The sequence below is a fragment of the Triturus cristatus genome, chromosome 6 (assembly GCF_964204655.1).
Source record: "Triturus cristatus chromosome 6, aTriCri1.1, whole genome shotgun sequence".
Classification (NCBI taxonomy): domain Eukaryota; kingdom Metazoa; phylum Chordata; class Amphibia; order Caudata; family Salamandridae; genus Triturus; species Triturus cristatus.
This window is the reverse complement of record NC_140589.1, coordinates 604,708,232-604,726,747: the sequence shown is the minus strand read 5'-3', so window position 1 is coordinate 604,726,747 and position 18,516 is coordinate 604,708,232. Positions and strand designations below refer to the sequence as shown.

General features: G+C 43.5%; 1 protein-coding gene across 5 annotated transcripts in view; it reads left to right on the top strand.

The window, feature by feature from the left end:
- Positions 1–18,516, top strand: part of SNX14 (sorting nexin 14) — a 609,680-nt gene that overhangs the window by 168,795 nt on the left and 422,369 nt on the right. For all 5 annotated transcript variants that reach the window (XM_085611049.1, XM_085611048.1, XM_085611046.1 and 2 more), the window contains exons 6-7: positions 10,929–11,016; positions 15,596–15,680. In XM_085611049.1, coding sequence (XP_085467175.1) covers positions 10,929–11,016; positions 15,596–15,680 — 173 coding nt within the window. The remainder of the gene's footprint in view (positions 1–10,928; positions 11,017–15,595; positions 15,681–18,516) is intronic.

Below are 18,516 nucleotides of genomic sequence, written 5' to 3'. Positions count from 1 at the left end.
CAGGTGGTGGTGAATGGTAGGGTGTCGGCTCCCTTTGCACTGGGGAGAGGTACGCGGCAGGGATGTCCGCTATCACCCCTTCTCTTTGCACTTTCTTTGGAGCCTCTCGCCGCCTGGTTGTGTTGGGAGCCGTCGTTGCGAGGCATTAGATGGACGCCGGAGTTCGAAGACCGTGTCTCCCTTTACGCGGACGACATCCTTCTGTATCTCACTTCTCCCCGACAGTCACTAATGGTATTGGTGGACGTATTGAATTCCTTTGGCTGCAACTCCGGCCTGGTCATCAACTGGGCCAAGTCGTGCGTCTACGTCCTATCGGGGGACGCCCCCCTCCTGCCACAAGATTGCCCTGCTCAGATTGCTACCCTGGGGTTCAAATATTTGGGAATCTTTTATCTCACTGGATCCCGCGGTCCGCTATGAGCGAAACCTTCTCCCTCCCCTCCAGCGACTGAAGGCCGACGTCGCGAGATGGCGGCGACTTCCGCTTTCGCCGCTCGGACGGGCGGCATTGTTTAAAATGATGTCGCTGCCTCGCTTTTTGTACGCTTTGCAGAATACTCTTGATGTCGTGCCGGCCCGTTATTTCCGGGAGGTGGAGGGTCTTCAGCGCCAACTGTTCTGGGACGGGCGGCCGCGGATTGCTCTCGCCAAGTTGACGCTCCCTTGGTACGATGGGGGGGTCGCCCTCCCCGATATTAAACGATACTATTGGGCGTCTCAGTTGGCGGCGGTGAACCACGGGATATATGGTCCTGCCTTAAACCCGGCCTTCGAGATGGATAAATTCCTGCTCCCGGGTGGGGATTATAATAGGGCGCTGTACTCGGTGACCCCGGACATGCGGTTGACGGGACCCACGCGGGTGGCGGTACGTGTGTGGCACGCGGCGAATGCTGCGATGGGGTGGAGGGATCGCTTGACTCGGGCGACGCCGCTGTATGCCTCTGGGCGGTTGGGCTGTTTGTGGAGATCGAAAGGCTTTGAGAAATGGGATATGATTGGTATATGTAAGTTGGGTGATCTGTGGGCGAAGGGATCTTTTAAAACTTTCGAAATGCTCAAGATTGAATACAACTTAAACGATAGAGAGTACTTCCGGTATGCTCAAGTCTACCATGCGCTGTGTTCGGTTTTTCCGGACGCTGCTGCTATCCCCGAGTATTCCCCACTGGAGGATAGAGTGTTGGATGGCTACGTGCCCGACAGCACTATTTCCCTGATTTATAAGAAACTCATTAATGATCGTGCAGACTTGCTGCTCCGTCTGAGGGAGGCATGGACGGGCGATGGCTTGGAACTGGATGATGAGGACTGGGTATCGGTGGTGGCCTCCCCGAAAGAGGTGGCGATCCCGGCCCGCTTACGGTTTGTACAGCTGAAGATCCTCCATAGAGTGTATGTCACGGGGCCCGGTTTGCTGCGTATGGGTTATTCGATGGATGGACTGTGTAAGCGTGGATGTGGCCTGCCGGGCACCTTTCTTCATATCCTGTGGGAATGTTCGGAGGTTGTGCGGTTTTGGAACGGTGTCCACACCGTTATGGAGGAGGTCACGCGCGTTGCCCTGTTGCCAGAGGCTAGGAGGTGTTTGTTGAATGTTTGGGAACCGAATGATTGTACTGCGGCACAGACGCAGTGGGTGACCTTGGGGTACATGGTGGCTAAGCGCAACATTGCACAGTTATGGGGCTCCCCCGAGGCCGCCCACGGTCGAGGTATGGAAGGAGAATATGGACTGGTGTATGTTTAGAGAAAAGACGGTGTATGTGGCGAGAGGCAAGCCAGGGAAATGGACTAGGGTATGGGATCCATGGAATTTATATTGAGGACGTATCTGCACCCCGCCTCTGCCATTAGAGGTCGATATTGCTTTGACCCCCTAGCCGCGCATTCTGCGGGAGGGTGTGAGGTGTGTTCCATGCTTTGTTTTCCCGTTGCCCCCCCTCTACCGCTTCCGGACAAGCACTGCTTTGGACACTGTATGTTATTCCCCGTCCTGGGAAGAGCACGCTGCTATTTCGAACTCTCATTGCCTTGAGTGTGTTTTATATTTAATAAAAAATGAAACTGTTGTTTTCAATTGCTCCTGGCCTATGGCCACGGCCTGTTATATGTGCTTACGAACTGCCGGGCGCTTTGCCTCTGGTTCATTTGACTGTGTGGCGTTACACTGCGGGCCCTCGGGCTCTATAGCGGCCGGCCCTGGTGGTTGTAGGCCCTTGTCTGTCTTTTATTGTGTGCTAACGGTTTCTAATAAAAATATTTAAAAAAAAAAAAAGAATACCAAAAATAATAATAAAAGGTCTTACCTTAATAAGCGGATTTAAACTTTTATCGATAATCTTACCGATTTCGTTCCAAAATAAATCAAGTTGGTGACCAGAATAAAACATGTGGATATCATTTGCATCTTTCTCCCCACATTTTGGAAATGTTTTCGTCACCTGGGTGTTCATTTTTGAAAGCCTTTCTGGGGTCCAGTAAGATCTGTGCAGAGTAAACAAATGATTCTTCCTAAGAGGTGCAGAAATTATAATATGCCATAAATAAGTACAAGATAGTTGCCAAACTTGTTGCAAGTCTTCAGCGGGAAAAGTCTTCTTCCATTTGCGGTCTCCACAAGACGCCAGTACCACCTCGCTACTTCTTTCTTTCCGACCTTTTTATGAAGTTCGCCTTCCAAGTCCATAAAATCATCCATCGGCCAGATAGCTTGAGATTTGGCCCAGTTGGTCAACTGATAGAATTTAAACCTTGAGATTTCATTTGACGTCATTACCACCAGTTCTTCCCATGTTATTAAATTTCCATTTTCCAAGAGATCACCCCATTTAGTTATTCCGGCTCTCCTCAGTGGGAGTGATAATGAATCCTGTAAACATTCGGGCGTCCCTGGGGAGTTCCATATCGGGGCTTGCGGACTATAATACGGGTAATGCCATAACTTCCTAATATCTGACCATAGTTTAAAAGCAGATATTAATACCTTTAGCTTTACTTTTTTGAAATATTTTTGATGGCCAAATTTATATAAACAATGAGTCTGTTTTGTTATTGCTTTCCAGTATACAGGATATGAATCATAGTCCTGAAAGAGGTGTCTTATATTCTTAAAATTACAGGCTTTGTAATACATAGAAAGGTCCTAACTGGCTATCCCTCCTCGATGTTTTTTCAGAGCCAGGTTTTTCCAGGCTATTCTGGGCATTTTTGACGACCAAATGTAGGTGTTCATTTCACTTTGTATCCTTTTTATCTGTAATGGATTGAACTCTAAGGGAATTGCATTAAAGACAAAAGTGAACTTTGGTAAAATAGACATTTTTATTGCGTTGACCCTCCCAATAAAAGAAAGGGATAGACAGCTCCAAGATTTCATTAATTTCCTCGCTTCTTTGGCCTTGATCTGTAAATTAACCTGAGGGATGTCATTAAAGCTTTTAATATTTGGATCCCGAGATATCTTATTTCTTTTTTAGATTCAACTTGGGCATCAATTAAGCTCCAACGCATTACCTCCGTTTTTTGGGTATTTACTTGATACCCTGACATCTCCCCAAAATCTGATAGTAATTTAGTTATACTTATGGATGTCTCATTTAAATTGCTCGAGTAAATCATTAAATCGTCTGCATATAGTGCCACTTTTACTTCCCAATTATTAAAACTAAATGGAATAATTTCTTTTGAATTCCTAATCATGTTGGCTAACGGCTCTATGTTTAAATTAAAAAGAAGGGGGGAAAGAGGGCACCCCTGCCTAGTGCCTCTTCTAATTTGAAAACTATTTGTTATACTACCATTAATGAGTATTTTACCCGTTGGGGCCGAATAGATATTCGCTATTGCCCTAGCAAAATGCTGACCTAAATTATTATATGTAATAACCTGTTGTAAGTAATACCAGTTAACTCTGTCAAAAGCTTTGGCCGCATCGAATGTAAAAACTGTTAATGTACAGCAATGTTGATGGCTCCTATCAGTTGGTGAGTAAGATCGTGCAACTGTCTACCTCTAATAAAGCCCTTCTGATCCTCATGAATAAGCTTGTCAGCAAGAGAGCCGAGTCTTTTTGCTAAGACCTGAGTAAAGATTTTATAGTCCGCATTAAGAAGCGAAATTGGCCTGTATGATTCACAATAGGTAGGATCTTTGCCAGGTTTTAAAATCAGGGTAATCGTTGCTTCATTCCAAGATTTTGGAATTGAAGACCCTTCAAGAAAGATAGTATTAAATAAATCAGTCAATGTAGGTCCTAAGTAATCTTTTAGGCAATATAAAATTAATTTGGCATAGCATCGGGACCTGCTGCTTTACTCTTTTTGAGATTATTTATTACATCAAAAACTTCTTTCTGTGTAATTGGGCAATTTAAAATTCCACAAGAATCCGCATCTAATTTCGGAGTTTGTGATTTAATTAAGTAGGCGTGAACTGCTGAGGGCGGAGGTACTAAATCCTTCTCGTATATTAGCTGGAAAAAACGCTCAAATGTTTCTTCAATGCCTAGCTTGTCTTCTACTGACTGACCCCTGTTCCCCTTATGAATAGCAATTATCTTATTTATATTAGAGTCAGTCTTAAGCTTCCAGGCTAAAAGTTTACCGCTATTCTCTCCCCATTCATAGTTTGATAAAGAGCTAGCTTGCCATTTCTTCCTTAGCTTTTCCTCCAAAAACTGGGACAGATCTTGTATTTTGTTCATAATTTCTTTTTTCAGGGTATTTTGATCGTCTTCTGAGGTTGAGAGTTCTAGCTCTACTGGTTTCTCTAATAGTACAGCTTCTAGCCGTAATATTTTGAGACGCTTCCGTTTATTTTTGCCTGATGCTATGCCGGCTAGTGTTCCTCTAATGACGGCTTTATAAGCCTCCCACACTGTCATTTCTGAAACTTCACCCCCACTATTTTCCTTATAGTAGTTCTCCGTTGTCTTCCCTAGAGTGTGAATAACTTGTAAATCTAATAGGAGTGTCCGGTCTTAAGTCCACCTTCTTTCATTCTGAGGTAATTCATACTTTATAACTAACTTGACCAAGGAGTGATCTGATAGGTGTGCGGGTGAATGATAGACTCTCCTAACTTTATTACTTACGAGTTTATCAACCAAAAAGAAATCTATTCTTGAGGCGTGGCCATATTTATAGTTCCTATAGGTAAATTTATAAGATTGGTCACCTCTGGAATTCCATATATCAACTAGGTCCAGATCTTCTTTGAGTCTAAACAAGCATTGTCGCATTCTAGGCAAATTGAGAACTTTACCGAGTGGGTGTCTATCTTTCTTAGGATCTAGCAAAATATTAAAATCACCTCCCAATATAATTGGTAAAGGTAGCAAAATCAGCTGTGCGTATAGGGACTGGAGGGGTACCGGATCATCTATATTGGGGCCATAGTAGCCTGCTATCAAAAATGAAGTATCCCTGTATTTTATAGTTGCTATGGCCCACCTCCCTCCTGAATCTACAATCTGACTGACCAACGTGCAATGTGAAGATTTTTTAATTATAATGGCTACACCCTTGGTATTACATGATTGGTTTGTACACACCGACTCTCCAATCCATGTCTCATACTTTATAGCTTCAAGCCATTCTCCTCTAAGGAGATGCGTTTCTTGTAGAATAATTCTATCCATATTTAGATGTCTAAGATATTCAAAAAGTTTTTGTCGCCGCCTTCTCGTTCTTAACCCATTCACGTTCCATGTCGCTAATTTTAAATCACCCATTGATTTTAAGATGTTCCTTGCTTTTGGACTTCAACCCTATTGCTTTACCATTTACATATCGGACAAACTTTTTTTTTATTTTTCCCCCTATGCTCCCCACCCAAACAAAACGTGCAAAAAAAATTCTAAACCTATGTGTACCCCCACCCTGGAGAACCCTCCCCTTTGTCATGGGCAATCCTTGTTACCCAGTTAGAGAACCGCAGTTGTGGGCATATTTTAAATTGAAGCAATAAGGCTAATAAAAAAAGCTACTTATCCCTATTGGACCTTATACGTTCTAGAAGGAGCTCCACTTCCTTAGGGTCTCTAATGTTGTAAGTTTTATTGCACCACATTATACGTAAGAGAGCTGGGATTTTCATCAGTACAGTGGCTCCTTCCGCCCTGAGGTCTTGCATATGTTTCCCTAAGGCCCATTGTCTATCGGCTGTCGCTTTGGAGATATCCGAGCGAATTTTATAATTATATCCATCTTTGGACAGGATACCAGAGTTCAACGCCTTATTCAAAATGCGTTCTTTTACTGAATAGGATTTCAATTTGACTAAAAGTTTTTCCTATCCCTATTAAGTCTGAAGGGGTCTCTATGAGCCCTTTGTATGTCATCCTCCAACTCTTTTCTGGGCAACTCAGGAACGAGGTCCTTTAAGAGGTCTACTACAAAGGTCCTTATATTCTGACCTTCTTGGTCTTCGGGGATATTTAATAAACGTAGATTGTTTCTCCTAGAGTTATTTTCTAGAATCTCGATTTTTTTTCACGAAGCTCTCTCTCAGTGGTCTCTACCTTTTGGATGTTGCTTTGGCAGAGTTTAACATCATCTTTAATTTGCTCCATTGCAGTTTCTACTACTGTAACTCTGTCTACCAGTGCATTAACTTTCATCTCTAGTGCCTCACAAGTAGTCTGAATTTTTTCCTGATTTTTTTCGGATTTAGCGAATCCCATTTTCATCTCCTTTAATAGTGAGGCTACTAGGTCACCTATGTCTCCCCCAGTGGGAGTGCCCGTGATATGATCACCACTTAGGCTTGCACCAAGATTGCAAGAAGTTAAAGGTGGTTGATATCCCTCAGGTTGTGGGAGCCCTTCAGATATGTTTCCACTGTTTAGGTCAATGTCAATGTCATCTCCCACTTCATTCAACATAAGAGAATGAAATTTATTAGGTGATTCTATTGCCATCAGTGAAACTGCGGGTGAGGGTGAAGGCATTATAATAGGTGAACCGTACTCTGGTACCGACTTATCTTGAATTTTAAAAAAGAAGCGCAGTGAGGGGGTGGTTTTAAAATTTAAACCCTTCTTCAATTGCTCCTTTTTTGCGGTTTTTGCCGCCCTTGTGGAGACCACCACCGTGCTGATAGTTTTAATAGCTGGAGCCTTCTGTTCCTTATTTGTAAGTTCAGATAAACCTTTAGCCTGTGATGTACATAAGGCCTTTTCTTGTTCCCGTCCAATCCATCCGGTAAAGCCCCCGATTTGATCTTTGAAGAGTTTCCCCCCTACCTCACCTACTACCGACACTGACACCGGAAATGTCTCATGGATATCCTTTTCTAAAGAACTTAAAATGTCATTTGCGTCGGTGAGGTTTGAATTCAAGTTCTTACCCCCTGTAGGTGATGCGGGTGACTTGGTTATGGAGGTGGCCCTCTTCTTTCCGCGACCCTTTTTCCGAGTTGGATTCATACAGGCCCCCCCAAAGTTAGATAAATGGTAGTGGAAATCAGCCGAATAGATATTCCCAAAGTTATTGAAGTTGTTTCGAACATATCCAACAGAGGTAGGAATTAAAGACCTCCAAAAACACTCTGGAGATTGTAAAAATCTTTGCGGAGGCCCCCGAAAGACTTGCCTTGATGTAACCCCTCGAAAATGTTGATATTTATAGGCTGCTTTTGCCCAGAAAACCATCAGTTTTATTATTGATATTAACGAAGAGTTGTGAGTTATAAGTTGTGAAGGTATACAGCTGCTGTCTCTGCTGTCTCTGAGTGACCCCCCGTGTGCCCAGAGAAAGCAAGGGGAAGAAAAGGGAACAAAGGGAACCCCACTTCACTCGGACGGCAGTAGGTTCAGCCCATTTACTTCACATCAACAGTGCAAGAGTCGAAAATAAAAAAAACTCCCTTCCAAACTACTCTCAGCTTACTTTCACCCTTGTCTGATGAAGCTGCACAGCACAACAACTGAAGGGGGTTTACTCACCGACGACACACCAACGAGCTGCTAACCCACGTCCCTCCCGCACCACTTCCTCCAAAGCACCACTAAAGAGGTTGGGCGGGGTTCCTCCGGTGAGAGCACTCCGAGCCTCCAAGACACCGCCGCTGCGAGGCTCCGAGACTCCTCAGCCGTGTCCTCCACGCCTCACTCCGCCCTCTTTACGCCAATACAGCTGCAGTCGAGATCCGCAATCCCGTCTCTCGTCTAGCCGCACGAAAGACCCGAAAAAAATACGCTGGAATCACTGGCGGGCTTCCCCCCGAGCTATACACGGTAAGGAAAGCAGCCTTAATTAAGCCTAAACACTAAACATCCAAGTCATGATGCCGATTAACTGCGGGACTCGCGACCTAGGCGTTCAGCCGGCCGCCATGTTCTCCAGGCTAGATTATTGTAATGCTTTCTATTTGGAACTGATAAATGTTTACAGTCAAAATGAAAGTCTCTGCAGAATGCTGCAGCCCTGGTGCTGCTGGAAATTCCCAAATTCAGCTCCATATCGAATAGTATCAAGGACCTCCATTGGCTGCCAGTCCAAGAGAGGAGTACAATTAAAGCTCTTTTTTTGGTTCACAAGGCTTTGTATAGTGGTGGGCCATGTGGCCTCTGGAAATATTTTGTCTGGTAAGTCCCCCAACACGACTTAAGGTCTGCAAATACTTGTCTTGTCCCCATCTCCGGGATCAGAAAGGCAAAGTGGGGTGGCTGGAGCCTATCATACCGGGCGGCTAAACCTTATAATGCTTAGCCCGCCTCCATTAGATTTCAACAGACGATCTTTTAGGAAGTTGCCTTAAACCTGGCTCTTTTCCCCCAAGCCGAAGTAATTCTTCTCCAAGCATAGACATAGCATTGCTTTTTAGCGCCAAGACGCCTTGACATACATTGCGCTTTAGTAATGTTTTAATTACTTACTTGCATTCTTTCCTGGCACCACATTATTGTGTTTTAAGCAGGCAGCCCATATTGCAGGTGAGGGTGTATTTTGCGGAGGACAGCATCTTCAAGGGGTTGAGACTGAGGCAAGACAAGTCGGCCCTCCAGATGCTACTGGAGCCAACTGAATCCTGGAAAACGTCTCCTTCACCTGCCTCTTCTCATCCTGCAATTTTTCTATGCCCTCCACTGTGCCGGCCATCTCCTCCTGCCATAAGGCTGCTCACTGAGGATGATGTAGTAGTTTGTAGTGTTTAACTACAAGGGCTGTTTCCTCCTCAGTAAAGTTCATTTTCCTCTTGAGCGTGGTGGTCTGCACCCATCTTTTTAAGTGGGGTGCATGCAGGCTGAAGGAGTTGAAGAGGAATAAAACTGATCCTCTGGTGTGACCAGTATATATATATTGTTGGAAGTGAATGAGTTGCAGGTGTATAGGATTGGTTGCAGGCATATGCAGTTCTCCTATTCCCTTTCATACAAAGGTCCCTCAAAGTGTGCAGAACTTAAAATATGGTTGTAAATTCACTAGTAATAAATATGCAGTATTTTATGTTTTTCCCGACCGGGGTGGAGACATGTAAGTCAATTCATCATCTTGTCATTGATTGTTGTTACTTTGAACTGTACATTAACTTTGGGATGCTCTTTTGCAAGTTGGTGTTCTACCTGCTGCTTTTAGAAGTAACCTCTATTTTTATTACATTTATTTATTAGTGCTATGCCTCCATGTGGTTTCACTTAAGCGAAGGTTACCCTGCTCTAGAAGAAATTTTATATTAACAGTTTTATTGCTTTATTTTTATTGAGAAAGGTGGGAGGAGCTCAGTAAAAAATATTCTCTAATGTCTTTTAAGTTTCGATTTTTATATGTGGATTGTAATAATTTAATTAATCAAACAATAAATATGTTATGTGTGCCCTAAGTTCTTATCCCTTGCCTGTTTTACTATCTCACTGGGATGTGTTTTTTGTATCTGCTGTATTATGTGCTGTACCTTGAAATTTGACCACTGTCTGCATATTGTTTAGATTTTTATTTTACCTGCATGTTCCGCAGGGATTGTTTATTTTTATGGAAATGGTTATTGATGCACATATTGCCCGAATGATTCAACGAGCTATTGCAGGACTGCTGCCTGATGTATCGCAAAATGACCAAATAAAATCTGTTGTTAAAAAAAATATATGTTACCATGTTACTCAACACTTTGTAGCAACTTTACACTTGCACTTTGGAAATAACCACAGAGTAGTAAAGTTACTACAAACTGTGAAAGCAAACTTACATCTGAGTAATTTACATAAGTTTACGTTACCTTTGTGAATATCCTCCAAAGTGTGCAAACATTCGCTAAGGCACAGCCATTTTACAGCATCAGAAGCTCCAGGCAGAAGCAAAGGTCTTTGTTGAAACAGGATTGATTAAAAATGTCTTGCCACTCTATAATACAAATCATTGGCTTATGTATTTTTCTAATTAATCTGTTTGACAACTTCCAATCTAAAAGAAATATTGAGCAGAAACAAAGTGTCCAAAGTGACACCAAAGTTATGGCAAGTAAAGAAACTGATTGAAAAACTATTTTTATTGTGTCTTCTATGACATAGCTGACACCCACCCCACCGTTGTGTGGCTGGGTTCCCGTTTATCCACAGTTTAAAGCCCATGATCATTGTATCAGTGTTTGGCAGCTTGGCCATGTGTGGAAATACTGACAAATGGTCAGTGAATAACCTTTTCGGAGAGCGGTATTCAATATTTTGCCTAAATGTTTATAAAATATGCTGCAGTTCTGATAATTACTGCTGGTGTGCGTCCCTTTGATGACTGGTCCATGGTACTTCCCTATTGCCCTCCTTTTCCACAACATGGTATTGAGGTTCTTCTGTCTCGTAGCTCTTCTACTTTGTGGACCTAAATGCTGTCGAATGTTTATCTTTTATTTGATGTAAACTTATTAGAATACATATTACTTCAGTAAATCTCTAAATTTCTGAATAATCTTATTTTTCAATATTTCAGGAACATAACCGATGATGAGTCTTTCGTAGATGAACTCCGAGTCACCTTACGCTTTTTTACTTCTGTGCTGGTTCGCAGAATTCAGAAGGTAAACAATCATTTGTGTAGATATCTCTTTGAGAAGCAGACTTTGATTCACAGCAAATTAAAATCACAAAGTGTAAAAACTGAGTAATTTTGTATGTCGTATGCAGCCTTCGCTTTAGATCCATTTTATGGCAAGCGTTTGGGGATATATATAATTTTGTGCTTCTGTGAGTTGCTTTGTTTTGCGTCTGGAAATCCCAGCATGAGCTAAGGTGTCCTTCGCTTGTCAATTGCATTTGGTTGATGGTAACCTAAAAGCAGATCCACTAACCATAAAATGAAATAAAGTGCTTTTTTCACAAAACATCACTTACATTAATGACCCATGTGAGATAATGCCCAGTTGACCATAGAGTCTACTTCCCAGTGAACATCCGATTATGAATGCCTAATGTTTTAGCATTTCCTGCATTTTATTTCTAAAAATACATTGTTCTATTTCACTTCATTTATTTTCACTGTGCCCTATAAGGAGCTGAGAATTGGTAGGACATCTGAAACTTTGGAAGATGGATAGACAGAGACGGTGCAAAGATGGACACATGCCGCATATGGACAGTCCTATTCATAGCTGAGCCTCCAGAAATCCTTTGGAGTTGGGGATCTAGCCAGGTAGTCTGTGTTTCCTGGCAGCCTGCTTGACTTGTGTTGCCACTAGTCTTGAGCTGTTCTCTGTAGTCTTATGGAATGATGCTCTGATGTAGGTATCCTATCTGCAAAGCATTCTCTATGCACAAGAACATCAGGCACATTTTGGGCAGTTCTAAAACCGTCCAGTCTACCTGGCTGTCAGATTTTAGCATACATGTACAGGAGCAGTTATTGTGGGCTGTTGGTTACTAGATCAAAGAAAGTGAACCTTTATGATCCTGCTCTCATCTTTTTAGCAGTGACTGGCCATGTAGGAAATTTGGATATAGTGGGTTTCAGAGTTGTTTAAGGATGGTAGGGTAGTACCTTTGTATGTTAAAATGTATCTGTATGCGGTAGAAAAGGGCTGCATAATACAGCTAAATGTGCAGGCTTATAAATCGTAGGTCATGTAACTTTGAAACAGATTATTGTTTGTGTTGACAGGGGTTAATAAATCCCCAACGGCAGAAAAGGACAGTACTGACCTTTTAGGGATATGTTTTTTTAGATCTGAAACAAGCATTGAATTCGATCTTCTGATCTCAAACGTTAACTGACCAAGAGAATAGACTTTGAAAGTCTCTTTTCAGGTGTGGCTTTAAGTTTATATCTATATTAATTAATAACGTATGCAGTTTGACACAAGCAAATATAAAAACTAGTGAAATCCCCTGATAAGACTGATGAGCGCTCCTTCTGGACCTGGCTCTCAGGTAGGTAGTGTCAGATGGGAAGTCAAGGATTCCTCAGGGTGAAGCGCAGAGGCAGATCAGTGAACACTATCATAAGTCAATATTCAAGCGGCAAAAACAACAAATCAATGTCGAGTCAACTGCTTGTTTTTATATAAAAAGAAGTATTCTAATTCTTCACATGCTAAGGTGAACAACATTCAAAAGCAATAACACAGTCCCCGTTAAGGTCGGGGCTCTAGTAGTTGTCGGCCACTCATTGTCCCACTAACTTTAGTTCAGTGGGTTCAATGTCATTCCCCATTCACTGATGGCACTATCCAGGGAATGTAAACTAGTACGCAGAAGTCAAGAGTTCTATCCTCTGAGCCAGACTACTGGCAGGTTCTAGTGATCAGGATTGTTCTTGCACCAGTGAGCGCACAGTTAGTCACACTTCCCTTCACGGGAAGGGGGAGAGAAGTTAATCTCCTTGCTCTGATGGGGTCCGGCGATGTTCTTTGTTCCTTGGGCTTCGTTTGGTGCATCTCGCAGTTTGCGGGCTGGACCGGCCGTGGTAACAGCAACAGTTTCTCGGTCCCGGGCAATGGCCCGAATCCTTGGCCACAGAACCCCCGGCACCCCCTCCTGGTTTATGGAGTTGCCGACCATGGCACTTACAGGTCCTGTCCCGCTGACCTGGCGATGATGTTCATGGTGGCTCACTCTCAGGCACACGGAGTCACCCACCATGAGGTTGTGCAGGTCGTCTGGCTCCCTCCATACAACCCTCTCTCTTTTGCTCAGACCCCAGCGACCTCTCCTGGCACACAGGGCTCGCTGAATAAATCCAACACATGGCTATGGCCCAATCGGTAAAAGAGCAGATTTCTCACACCTCGCACAGGGAGTCTTCATGATGGGGCTCCCCCTTGGACCTTGCTCCTTCCAATATCCTCCTCTTCCTCACAGGGCACACTGGTCTTGGCGAGCAGGCAGGCACTTGTGCTCCAGGGCAGGTAGTCTTGGTTTCCATAGGTGATGTCCCCTCACTCAGCAGGGAGACTTGCAGGTCTGGACCCCCTGACCTGATCACAGTCAGAAGTTTTTCAGAGCTTCCCCTCTTCACACAGCCAATCTGGCTGCTCGCCAGATGACAAGTATGTGGTGCTGGCCAGCATCTCCTGGCATGGGGCCACATGGGGATTGATTATGCTTTTCCACTTAATATGCCTCAAAGGGTCTGAAAGGCCCACTAGACACCAGTGAAAATTGAAATAGATAAGAAAAAGCGATACATATACACTCTGGTATTCCACTAAGCGCATCTCCGCATGCACACAAAGTATTTCTTTTCTGTGCCAGGGACCACCATGACTATGTATGTTTTTTTTTAGACCAAAATAATCTAGCTTTAAGCCAGTGTTTTATTTTAATATATTGGTGAGGACCCATCAAAATATCCTTCAAAATAAAGTTTTATTAAAACCATGATAAATAAAACAAGTGTTGACAAAGCCAAGGCTGCCACACCCCACCCAACCTATTGACTTTGCCAGTGCTTGTTTTATAATACAGTTAACAAAAGTTATTGGCATCTGGAGGAATAAAGTGTATATCCCCAAAATGTTTCCCTCAGGTGGGCTGGAACTGCTTGCGGCCAAAGGAGGTTGACCGTGCAGCATCATGCCAAGAGGGGCTGCCCACACCGCACATATTATTTTGTTTATAGTGCTCTTAAAAAAATCCCTGCTTTCCGGTGGGCAGTTTACCCCCCTAGGTGCTGTGCGACGTGGCAGTCCACCCGTGACGAAGGAGCTATGGCCCATGCTGGGGGAAAGAGGCTCTCATTCTGAGAAACAACATCTCTTGTGGCCCAGTTGCACTCATGCAATGAACCCTGAGCAGGAATCCATTGCAGATCAGCGCCATTGGAAAGGGTAGTCTCTCCCCACTTCCAACAGTGCCCTTCCCTTGTCAGTTGGTGCTTGAGTGGTTGTGCTATGCCTGTGAGCATCACTTCTCCCTTCCGGTTCTGAGACAGTAGCTCCGGTGGCTTCCAGGAACCCGATCAATTATGTCGGCATACTGTACATGCTGCATGTTGTTATTTTAAAAATGCCCATCATCGGGGGTTGAAGTGATTCTATTCCTGCTTGGAGTGTGGGCACGGCTGAATAAGCCAGTAGGTATGGTGTGCATGGAAGGCTGTCCCATTCCCTGGGTTTTAGTACATGACCTTCGCATTGAGAGCACCTGACGAGTAGCACTGTTGTGGAGGTCAGGCCCATAGTATTCAAGAAGTAGAAACTATGGGCAGTAGGATGAAGTGCAGAAATGCTAGAGGACATTCATGGGTGCATAACAAAGACTGAAGAGGATATAGGAAAAGGCCACATGGACGTGGTGCAGCAATGGGAACACAAATTGCAAACTTGGGTAGTCTTGCTCAGCATCAATTGCTGCTCAGATTTAATGTACGAAAGAAAGATTTGGCTTGGCCTGCGACTAGGATCAACATTTTCCCAGATATGAGTCACACTACCCTTCTCATGAGATGAAGGAAAGCATGACATACATAAACACTTAACTGATGCCCACTTGGGCTGAATTTATGCCCTAAATATGGCTCGGGGAGCTGTCCTGAGGTGTTGATACTTTTGATAAATAGGTTTGTCCCTCATCTTACATCTTGTTTTAGTATTGTTTGCCTTTTGGTCTATCTCCTTTACCTTCCCTTATTCACGTTTTATCATTCTCCCTTCCAGATATGTTTAATAATTATGAAATTGTGTAGTGTGTATTTGAGTATTGTTGCGACACCAGATGTTATGATTCTAATTGCCACAATATATTAAGACTGGTGTCGGGATGGAAGGATGGAAAGAAGAATGTGAAGTGGAACAATCACAGACGTGAAGTGCCATACTGGAATATAACCTACAGGATCACTCAAGTTCAAAACAGGGGATCCATTTTCTGTCTCAGGGCTTCAAACTGCTTTCAGTTCCCTCTTTTGTATTCCACCATAGGACGCCTCACTAGGAATCAGGCCCTTTCTGGAGGCAAATACTTCCTTAATTCTACACCAAGATCACAAGTTGAACTGTTTTATACTACTTTTCGAGCACAGCATGGAGACATTTATAAAATAAATGAAAGCACGGAATCTCCTAACTATTTTGTTTAAATTCTGCCATGAATGCGACCCAAAAAAGTCTTTAATCTGATTGTTTACAAACATGCTGTTTTACGCTTTTTTTCTCAACCTCCAAGGTGGATGGTCCTACAATTATTACCAGAAAACTGTTGAAAATGGCTATGAAACACCTAGAAATCATCGCCAAGACGAGAAGAAAAGGTACTGTGTTGAAAAACAACTATAAAGTGTTTCAAGCGACGTGGAGTGGTCAGAGCGGTTTCCTTTACCCGCCCTGCATTACTTTGAGATATGGATGGCATTCTTCTAGTTGTGTCACTTTAACTAGATTAAACACGAGCAAGAAAAATGGGACTTATTGTTGTAGAGTTGGCAGTGGCGTCAAAAGGAGTGCAACTCACGCTGTTCAGCTTTGCTCATTACTCTGCGCAGGGTTGTGCAGGAAATTGGCTTCTGGAAGTTGGTAGCATAGAATGTTGCCTGTTGTTGGATGTAGTCATTGCTTTCATTCCACCAGAAACATATTTGTTTATTCAAAGTCCATATGTGGCCAAAATGAAGTGCTCAGTGATATTTTTTCAGTACATATCACAAATGATAACTCTATTGCTGTCTTTTGTGGTAGTGTGGGCGAGCAGTTAGGCTTTTCAGAGGGCTGTGCTAAGCATTTGTTGTACACACAGGCAATAAATGGTTACACACACTAAATCCGACACCAGCGGTTTGTAAAAAATATTTCTTTTAGCATATTTATTTTATAGATCCAAAGACACTTTGTTGCATGTAAATACGTTTTGCAATATCAATGCTTTTCAATGTAAAAAGTGGACACAATGCATTTTTCAACAATAGAATGTTAGCCTATGGGCGGAAACACAATCAGGAATATGTAGGTAAGTAAACAATTTACAATATTGAGTTTGTGGATAAAGAATGAGTACCAGGTAAGGTTCATGTAGATATAAAATTGTACCACCAGCGACAATGGGGCGGTCGGGTGCAGAGGTCAAGCTCGGGATCTGGTGTTAATTTATCCATCGACCTATCTATGGTGGCTTGTCACCTTCAATCAGCCTTTCAACCCTTTTGTGGCCATACAGGGGGTGCACAATCACGGCTATTCCTGCGCAGCCACCCGGGGCACAAGTTTACCAGGCTCTGCATGGCTACTGTTCCTACCAGCTCTGTTGGTCGGGTGACCAAATGTCGGATCAGTCGACCCCTCCCTCCACTCTCCCCCGCAACCTACAAACCCTTCTAGTCTGCCCACTTATCATCATGGACACTCAGTCTGCAGCAGGATTTGCTATCATCTGCCCCGCTGGCAGTCCATAACATGGGACAGGTGGGTTTTACAGATTGTCCGAAGGGGCTACTCTCTCCCCTTCAAGACAATCTCTCCCTCCATGCCACCTTCTTACATAAGGATGATCGAGGACCACCTTTCTCTTCTCCACCAGGAAGTGACGGCTAATCTGGCCAAAGGAGTCATAGAGAGAGTGCCGGCACCAGAAGTATGTTGTGGTTGCTATTCCTGCTACTTTCTGGTAGCCAAGAATTACGGAGGCCTTCGTCCTATTCTCAACCTGAGCTCTCATCTTTTTCCTCTAGAAGAAGAAATTCAAGATGCTTAGATCCTGTCTGCCCCGGACCCTGGAGACTGGATGGTAGCATTGGACTTGCATGATGCATAATTCCACATCCTTGTCCTGCCTGCCCACAGGCGAAACATGCAGTTTATGGTGGGCCACAAGCATTTCCTGATCTCCTTTTTGCCCTCACCAGCGCCCCTTAAGTGTTCACCAAGATGATGGCAGTGATTGCAGTTCATCTGCGGAGATCAGGGGTGGCTGTCTTCCCCTATCTCGACGATTGGCTGTTAAAGGCTGGCTCACCCCAGGGTCTTTTCTCCTACCACCAGGCTATGGCAGACCTCCTGCATTCGCTGGGCTTCACTATCAATGTGACAAAGTCACACTGGACTCCCTCTCTGGTCAGTGGCAGAGACCTCTCCCTACCAGATTTGACAGTAGTGACAGATGCATCAATCCAGGGATGGGACTGGTGCAGATCGGGGTGTACAAATTCTCCCTACTTCCACGGATAGAGTAATTTCACAGATACACGCACATGCACTCATCATACACTTGGGCCCATTTTACTAACATACGCTCAAATACTCTATCAGCACTGAACCTGTGGAAAGAAAGAACTCCTAAACACCCTGCATCTACACTGAGGTCGATAAGACCTAATTGTAACTGTCCTGAGTCATGATCTAAACAATCTATACAACAATAATCAAAATAGAGTACTCAATAATTGACAAGAAATAACCACCAACACTGTATTTAAAATTATGATGCTTTATCTAAAATTAGTCAAGGAAATCAATCAAAGTAAATCATTATTCTCATAATTACCTATTCTAGCTGAATGTCAGAAATGGGTCAGGACAGGTCTCTCAGTAGAAGTCTCCCAAGTCGCCGTCCTTACAGCATCGATCCTCACCAACGCAGGTTTGGGAAGAAGTGGCCTAGACCCTCTCTAGGCTGACAATATTTATAATAAATTTAACAAAAGAAGGCAACATAAAATGTTTAAAACGTCCGCTGAACCGCTGAGCAGAGCGAGAAGGAAAGGATGTAGCATCGCTACATTTGGAAAATCTCCGCTCAGGAAAATCACAAAAATAAAAAGACGGAAGAAGAGGACTCAAATTTGCAAATGTTTCTTTTTGAAATGTACTTCCTTAGAATCATCACGAAGCCACCGCTATAATCACAAAGTTCATTGTGGCTCCTTTGTCCTCCAAGGACACTTGGATGTCCGCCCAGAGCTGCTGTCCTCACGGAAAATTTCTAAACCAGGCGAAGACTGTGGTCAGATGACTCTCGACCAGGTTCAGCAAGGCCTTCTCATCACAAATCGACTACCCGAATGCAGGCTTTAAACGGCAGCCATTTTTAACTAGGCCAAAACGTACCATCTTAATTAAAAGAGACAAAAACAACGTTACCACAGCATAATGATTAAA